The 8,696-nt window shown below is 41.8% G+C and overlaps 1 protein-coding gene across 1 annotated transcript; it reads left to right on the top strand.

The window, feature by feature from the left end:
• The first annotated feature begins 3,600 nt into the window (after positions 1-3,600).
• LOC127673215 (E3 ubiquitin-protein ligase RBBP6-like) lies at positions 3,601-4,317 on the top strand. The gene has a single exon (XM_052168820.1). It carries the CDS (start codon positions 3,601-3,603, stop codon positions 4,315-4,317), a length of 717 nt encoding a protein of 238 aa, XP_052024780.1.
• The last annotated feature ends 4,379 nt before the right edge of the window (positions 4,318-8,696 follow it).

Raw genomic sequence — 8,696 nt, 5'->3', positions numbered from 1 at the left:
GAAGAGTATTGGCATTAGGTCTCCTTTGAATGTCTGGTAGAATCCTGCACTAAAGTCATCTGGCCCTGTACTTTTCTGTTTTGGGAGAATATCAATGACGACTTCTTTTCCTTTAGGGGTCATGGGTCCTTTTAGATGGTCTATCTGGTACTGATAAAATTTTGGTTATTGATATTTGTCTAGGAAATTGTTCATTTCATCCAGATTTTCCAGTTTTCTTGAGTATAGGCCTTTCTGGTAGGATATGTTAATTTTTTCAATTTCCTCAGTTTCGGTTGTTATATCACATTTTTCATTTCTGATTTTGCTAATTTGTGTACTGTCTCTTTGCACACTGGGTAGTCCGGCTAAAGGTTTTTCTATCTTGTTGATTTTCTCAAAGAACCAGCTCCTACTTTTGTTTATTCTGTGTATAGTCCTTTTCTTTCAACTTTGTTGATTTCAGCCCTGAGTTCTTGATTTCCTGCCTTCTACTGCTCTTGGGTGTACTAGCGTCTTTGGTCTAATGCTTTCATGTGTTCTGTTCATCTGCTAGTCTATGTTCTCCAAAGTTTCTTTTGTGTAGGCATTCATAGCTATGAGATTTCCTCATAGCACTGATTTCATTTTTCCCATAAATTAGAGTGTGTTGTGCCTTCATTTTCATTAAATTCTAAAAAGTCTTTGATTTTGTTTCCTTATTTCTTCCTTGACCAAGGTATCATTGAATAGAGAATTGTTAAGCTTCCATGTGTATGTGGGCTTTTTGTTGGTATTGAAAACAACCCTTATTCCACAGTGATCTGATAGGAGGCATGGAAGAAGTTCCATCTTCTGATATCTGTTGAGGTCTGTTTTGTGACCAATTATATAGCAAGTACTGGAGAAGGTACCCTGCGGTGGCTAGAAGAAGGTATATCCTTTTGATTTAGGATGAAATGTTCTATAGATATCTGTTAAGACCATTTGGTCCAAAACTTCTGTTAGTTTCACTGTGATTCTGTTTAGTTTGAGTTTTCCTGATTGTCCATTGGAGAGAGTCGGATGGTTAAGTCCCCCACAATTATTGTGTGGCCTGTGATGTGTGCTTTAATCTTTAGTAAGGTTTCTATTATGAAAGCAGGTAACCGTGTATTTGGGGCATAGATGGTCAAAATTGAGAATTCTTCCTAGTAGATTTTGCCTTTGATGAGAATAAAGTGGCATTCTATATCTTTTTTGATGACTTTTGGTTGAAAGTCTATTTGATCTGATATTAGAGTGACTAGTCCAGCTTGTTTCCTGGGAACATATGCTTGGAGAACGGTTTTCCAGCCTTTTACTCTTAGGTCGTGTTTGTCTTTGGCACTGAGATGTGTTTCCTGTATGCAGCAAATTGTTGGGTCTTGTTTACGGATCCAGTGTTTTATTCTAAGTCTTTTTATTGGGGAATTGAGTCCACTGATGTTAACAGATATTAAGGAATAGTGATTGTTGCATCCTGCTGTTTTTGATGTAATTTTTATGTTTTTGTGGTTAACTTCTTTTGGGTTTGGTAAAAGGAGCTTACTTCCTTGCTTTTTCTTGTGTGTCGCTTCCCTCCCTTTGTTGGTGTTTTCCATTCATTATTCTTTGAAGTGCTGGGTTTGTGGAAAGATACTGTGTACATTTGTTTTTGTCAGGAAAAATCTTGGCTTCTGCATTTATGGTGATTGATGGCTTTGCTGGATATAGCAGTTGGGTTTGGCATTTGGGTTTCTTTAGGTTTTGCATGACTTCCGACTTTCCTAGTCTCTGGTGGAAATCCGGTGTAATTTTGATAGGTCTCCCTTTATATGTTACCTGATCTTTTTTCCTTACTGCTTTTAATATCCTTTCTTTGATTAGTACATTTGGTGTTTTAATTATTATATGACAGGATGATTTTCTTTTCTTGTTGAAACTATTTGGAGTTCTGTAGGCTTCTTGTTTGTTCATGGGCATCAGTTTTTTTTTTTTTAGGTTGGAGAAGATTTCTTCTGTAATTTGGTTGAAGACAATTACTGGCCCTTTCAGTTTTAGATCTTCTATCTTCTATGCCTATAATCTTTCGGTTTGGTCTTTTCCTTTTGTCCTGGATTTCCTGGATACTTTAAGACAGGAGCCTTTTGCATTTTTCATTTTCATTGACTGTTGTATCGATGCTTTCTATGGTATCTTCTGCAACTCAGATTCTCTCTTCCAGCACTTGTATTCTGTTGTTGATGCTTGGTTCCATGAATCCTGACTTCTTTTCTAGGTTTTCTATGTCTTGAGGTTTTCTGCATTTTGATTTCATTATTGTTTCTCCCTCCTTCTTTAGATCCTGGATGGCTATGTTTAATTCCTGCACTGGTTTTGTTGTGTTTTCCCTTAGTTCTTCAAAGGATTCTTGCTGTTTACATGTGTACTCTTGTATTTTTTAAGGGAGTTATTTATGTCCTTTTTGAAGCCCTCCATGATGCCCATCATCAGCAACATGACCTGTGATTTTAAATACAAATCTGACTTTCCTGTTGTGTTGGGGTATCAAAGATTTGTTGTTGTGGGAGAATTGGGTTAGAATGGTGCCATATTCCCATGATTTCTATTGGAAACATTCCCACATTTGCCGTTTGACATCAGGTTATCTCTGGTGTCAGTTGGGCCTACCTTTGCATTCAGGAGCTTGCCCCTCCTGTGTGTGAGCCAGTAGGCCTATCTCAGCAACTTTAGGTGAGCTGCTTTGTCCTGGCACAAATTGCTGTGGTGCTGCAGAGTTCCTGTGTGTAGTTAGAGTCCTGGTGTGATGTGTCCCAAGTGATCCTCTATTCTGGTAGAACCTGCCTACTACCAATCACTTGCACAGTCAAGAAGCAAAGATGACATGGGAGACCCACTTACTTGTTGTCGGATTTAGGTATATACCTCTGTGGCTCTGATCAGCTCTGGATGCAGGCTGTACAGGCAGATCCTCTACTCTGCAGGGCTGATTCACTGGGGCAAGCTGCCTCTTCCTAGCTGGCCTCTGGGTGTATAGCTGGCTTCCTGCATTGCTTCAGGCCTTGGATTTCCAAAAGGAATTAACTATGGTATGTAGAGAGAGCATTGAATCAGGGATCTAAATGAGTGAATCTGCTGAGCTTTAATGAGCCCCCTGCATTGAGGCACCAATATGCCAGGTGTGGTCTTAAATTTGGAAATATGTTCATGGATTTAATCTATAGTGACCCAGCAAATCCTTTATTCTCTTCCAGCCTCTTAGTAGACCTGAATCCCTTCTATTCAGAAGATTGTCCTCGAGAATTTGGCAAATTCAGAGTTCAGATTGGTAACTAGCACAAGGAATCCTTTGCCACAATGTCCTGTGTATACTATAAATTTTCCTCTAAACTCACCTCTGACATCATCAAGTTTGATGGGCTCCATATCTCCCTGTGCAACTTAAAGAAGCAGATTATGTGGAGAGAAAAGCTGAAAGCTGCCAATAGCGATCTACAGATCATCAACCCAGACACCAAAGAAGAATACACTGACAATAATGCGCTCATTCCTAAATATTCAACTGTGATTGTCAGAAGAATTCCTAGCAGAGGTGTTAAATCTACAAGCAAGACCTATGCTCAATGGAGAACTGAACCAGGCATGGCAAGTCGAAAAGCAATTGATGACTCTTCTGAATCTATTTCTCTGGTACAGCTTACAAAGACTGCCAATCTGGCTGAAGCCAATGCTTCCGAGGAAGACAAAATTAAAGCAATGATGCTGCAATCTGTCCGTGACCATGACCCAGTCAATTACATGAAGAAAACTCTGGTAGGTGTGCCACCTCCATCTTACATCTGCCTTCGTTGTGGTAAACCTGGTCACTCTATTAAGAATTGCCCAACAAATAGGGATAAGAACTTGGAATCTGGTCGCAGGATCAAAAAGTGCAGTGGAATTCCTAGGAGTTTTTTGATGGAAGTGAAAGATCTGAACATGAAAGGCGCAATGCTTACACACACTGGGAAATATGTAATACCGACTATAGATGCAGAGGCTTATGCAATTGGGAAGAAAGAGAAACCACCCTTCTTACCAGAGGAACCATCACCACCTTCAGAAAAAGGTGATCCTATCCCAGAGGAGCTCTTGTGCCTCATATGCAAATACATCATGATTGATGCAGTGTTCATCCCTTGCTGTGGAAACAGTTACTGTGATGAATGTATAAGAACAGCACTCCTGGAGTCAGGTGAACATACATGCCTAACATGTCAGCAAAACGATGTTTCTCCTGATGCTTTAGTTGCCAACAAGTTTTTAAGACAGGCTGTTAATAACTTTCAAAATGGAACTAGCAAAACACGCGTTTCCTAAAATCCCTCCTTAATGTTAAAAGCCTGGACATCGTTCTGCTGATGGGCCAGCTTTATACTGCTCATGCAAGTCAAGTAACAGGTTATCCACCTTGATTTCAGGAAAAATAAGAAGGGGACGTGCTGTGAGGAATTCTCAAGCAAGCAATGAAGTCAGGTCATGATGAGTTCAGGATCACTGCCCACAAAGTGGAGGAGAAAGCAGCTGAACAACCTCTCACAGCCTCAGTTGCAATCGTGTGTCCTCCTCCAGTGCTGGGTGGCAGTGCAGATGGATGAGGTTCTTGGAAGACAGGCACAAATGCTATGTGAGTGCAAACCTAACCTGAAATATATGAAAGGTCTGGACCAGGACTGAAATCACACTCTAACCTTGAGGGGGGGTAAAGCTCACTGGCCAATCAAGGACACCAGGTAGACCTGCCAGTCAGACTAAGAGGAGGGTTCTTCCTGATGCTATGATGAAGTTTCTTTTGGCTTAACAGTCTTGAACAGTTCTCTGTGTCCTGACTTGAGTGCTGCTCTTGGGTACTGTGTGGTGATCTCAATTATGTTCTGTTTTTGAAACATGTTGAGCACAAGGTCTCTGCCCATAATGAGGCGTATGTGGATGAGCACTGGAGCTGGGGTGGTGGATCCTCCCTGGGGCTGGATGGGAAGCATCGGTCACATGTAGCCAGATGTGGCCACCTGTGAGGTCCCTTGTGATGCTCCACATTTGGTACATCAGGTGTTGACCTCTGAGTAACCTCACTACCAGGGCTGAATCTGCTCAAAACATTTGGACCAGGGGCTTGCTTGTAGAAATGTCATGGGCAGGATGCTAAACTTGGACAGCCCCAGTTTCTCTTGATTCTTATACAAGTTCTGCCCTCAGCATTTACCACTTATGTGTAAGATCAACCTGCAGTTAATTTTGTTGAGCTGTTAAAAGGCATCTCAAATACGGATACAACTAGAAACTATCATACAGACTTAGAAAATCCAAACACAAATGGAAAAACATGTATGTACTCACTAAGAAGTGAATTATTAACCATAAAGTACAAGATATCCACACTACTCTCCATTGACCAAAAGAAGGTAATCAAGAAGGAAGACCCAAGTGAGCATGGTTCAATCTCAGAGGGGGAATAAAGCAGTCATAAGAAGCAGATGGAAGAGAGAGAACTGGATAAGAGAGCCGGTAAGAAAGGGGAAGTGGAAGCTGGGGGGGGGGGTTGGCACACACCTTTAATCCCAGCATTTGGGAGGCAGAGGCAGGCAGATTTCTGAGTTCGAGGCCAGCCTGATCTACAGAGTGAGTTCCAGGACAGCCAGTGCTATTCAGAGAAACCCTGTCTGGAAAACTAAAAGGAAGGTAGAGAGAACAGGAACAGGTGTGTGAGAAAACAGAGGACCAGAGGCCAGGAAAAGGAATTGAAACCTACAGTGGGGGTAGAAGGGTGGGGTATCTTTAGGAAGTGCCAGAGATGACAAATTGGAGGGCATCAAGGAGTCTATGGGGGGTAATCTTAGCAGAAATGCATGAAAAGATGGAGCAGAGAATGAGGGAATGGCCTAACGATACCCTGCCCTACTTGAGACCCATCAAATGGGCAAGCACCAATCCCTGACATTACTGAGGGTATATTCTTACATTTCCATAGAGTACCTTAGCATAATTTTCCTCTGAGAGTCTCCACCCAACACCTGAGTGAAACAGATACAGAGGCCCACAGCCTAACGTTGGGCTGAACACGGAATCTTTTAGAAGAGATCGGGAAAGGATTGAGGGCCTTTGAAGGAACAGGAAGTCCACAAGAAGACCCTTAGTGTCAACTAGCCTGGACACTGGGAGACTCTCAGGGACTGAATCGCCAACTAAAGAGCATGCAACGGATGGACCGAGTCTCCTACCATGTATGTTTTACACAGTCTCAATAATTTATCTCTCTCTCTCTCTCTCTCTCTCTCTCTCTCTCTCTCTATATATATATATATATATATATATATATATATATATATATACAAATATAGACATATCAGTAATAATTAATGAGATAAGATTAGGAGTGCAAGGCATGGTACAAAGGGTGTTTTGGAGACAGGAAATATAAACAAAAAGCAACTGAATTACAATGTCAAAAATGCACTACAAAATAATATTTAAAAAACAAAGTTGCAAGCAGTGCTTTGAGAGAAAAATGACACTGACCTTCATCACCTGATTTGTAGAAATAATGTTTATGTGTTTATACATACATGTTTGTGTGTGTAATAATAAAGTGAAATTATCTGTAGTACAAACATAGTAATAACATTTATGATGAGACCTTTCATGTAGAGTGATTTACATGTTCATCAAATTCACCGATCCTATTGTCGTAAAGGTTATGTGTGTGACATTTCCATTAGTGACTTTACTTGCCTCATTAAAACTTTCATTTCATCATGAACATGTCTTTTACATAAATTGACAGAGTCCTAAATTCCCTCCGCCCATTTCCCAGTCTCTCCCCTCCCCTTTCCCTGTCCTGCTGCTCCCCGACATTGCTGCGTCACGCCTTTCCAGGGGCTGGGCCGTCTCCTTCCTTCTTCGGAGTCATTTGAGATTTGAGTTGTGTGTTGTGTACTCAGACCTTCTGGGCTAATATCCACGTATCAGTGACCGTATTCCATGTGTGTTCTTTTGTGATTGTTTCACCTCACGTAGGACGATAGTCGCCATTTCCAGCCGTTTGCCTAAGTGTTGGGAACCAGCCTGGGCAGGAGTGAGATACCCCGCCTTCTTGTTGTTCTGACCCTTGCTGTGGCACAGAGACACGGGTGTCACTCACGCCCTGCCGCCATTGCAGCGCGGCCGCTCTGCCCCACCCAGAGCTGCACCGTCTTTATCCTTAAAGGAACAGTGGATGGAGCTGAAGGCCATCATCCTGAGTGAGTCAACCCAGTCTCAGAAGATCAGTCACGGTGTGCACTCACTGATGTGAATACACAACACACAACTCACACATCAAAGGAGGCCCAAGAAGAAGGAAGGAGTGGCCCCTGGTCCTGGAAAAACTCAGTGCAGCAGTGTCGGGGACACCAGGACAGGGGAGTGGGAAGGGGTGGATGGGGGAGCACGGGGAGGGAAGAGGGCTTATGGGACTTTCCAAGATGGCGATCCAGGGAAGGGGAAATCATTTGAAATGTAAATAAAGAATATATTAAAAGGCCATTGATGGCCACGGGGAGGGGGAGTCAGATTTAAAGTATATATTATTATATATTATAAATATATGTTATATTATAATATTATTATTATATATTACACAAAGGACATCGATGGCTGTGGGGAGCAGTGGTCAGATTTATGTATAGGGAGCGGGAAGGGGTGGATTGGGGAACAGGGGGGAGAAAAGAGGGATTATGAGACTTTTGGGGAGGGGGGATCCAAAAAGGGGAAGTCACTTGAAATGTAAATAAAGAATATATAGAATAAATAATAATAAAATGTTACCTTAAGTCAAAAATAAAAAAGAACCCCTGATCTTCCTTCCTTCCTCACTCCATATGCGCTGTAGGTTGTATCATATGTACCGTGAGCTTTTTGGGTTACTATCACTTATTAGTGAGTGCCTGACACGTGTGTTGTTTTGTGTCTGGATTACCTCACTCAGGATGATACATATGTTCTTGTTTCATCCACTTGCCTGCAAATTTCAAGAATTCGTTGTTTCTAATTGCTGAGTAGGACGCCTTTGTGTAAATGTGACACATTTTCTGTATCTATTCCTCTGTTGAGGGACATCTGGGTTCTTTCCAGTTTCTGGATTGTATAATGTTTAACTCTTGCACGACAAGTCATAGCTACTAAAGAAAGGAGCAAACAGTGTGACCACTGAGGTCCCCATCACCTGGAACTCCAGTGCCGCAGCACCCCCTGTGATGAAGAACTTTCTGGACTGCAGCTCTGTAGGAGGACTGAGGGTCTGCACATGGAGACTTTAGCCTTCTTGCCAGGCCTCATTCCTTGACTCTGGTTCCTGCATTGCCCTCAACCACCACAACCATCCTGCATGAGAGTGGTTCCTTGGAGGGGACCAAGATAACTCGAATAAAATAAAATAAAATAAAATAAAATAAAATAAAATAAAATAAAATAAAATAAAATAAAATAAAATAAAATAAAAAACAACCATAATATAAGTTACACCAGTTCGGCTCCTGTCTGTTATTTTGTAGATCACTAACATTTCCCTAGCACCACAAATCTCTTCTCACCTCGATGGAACTCACTTTGTAGAACAGGCTACTCACAAGTAGCTGTTTCATCCTGTGTGGCCCTGACCCCACACCTTTCTAAACAATCTCATGGGGTCAGGAGAACCCTCCTCAACAAATCTTCTCACGGCA

Source organism: Apodemus sylvaticus, chromosome 22 (genome assembly GCF_947179515.1).
Source record: "Apodemus sylvaticus chromosome 22, mApoSyl1.1, whole genome shotgun sequence".
Classification (NCBI taxonomy): domain Eukaryota; kingdom Metazoa; phylum Chordata; class Mammalia; order Rodentia; family Muridae; genus Apodemus; species Apodemus sylvaticus.
This window is presented reverse-complemented; position numbering and strand designations above follow the sequence as displayed.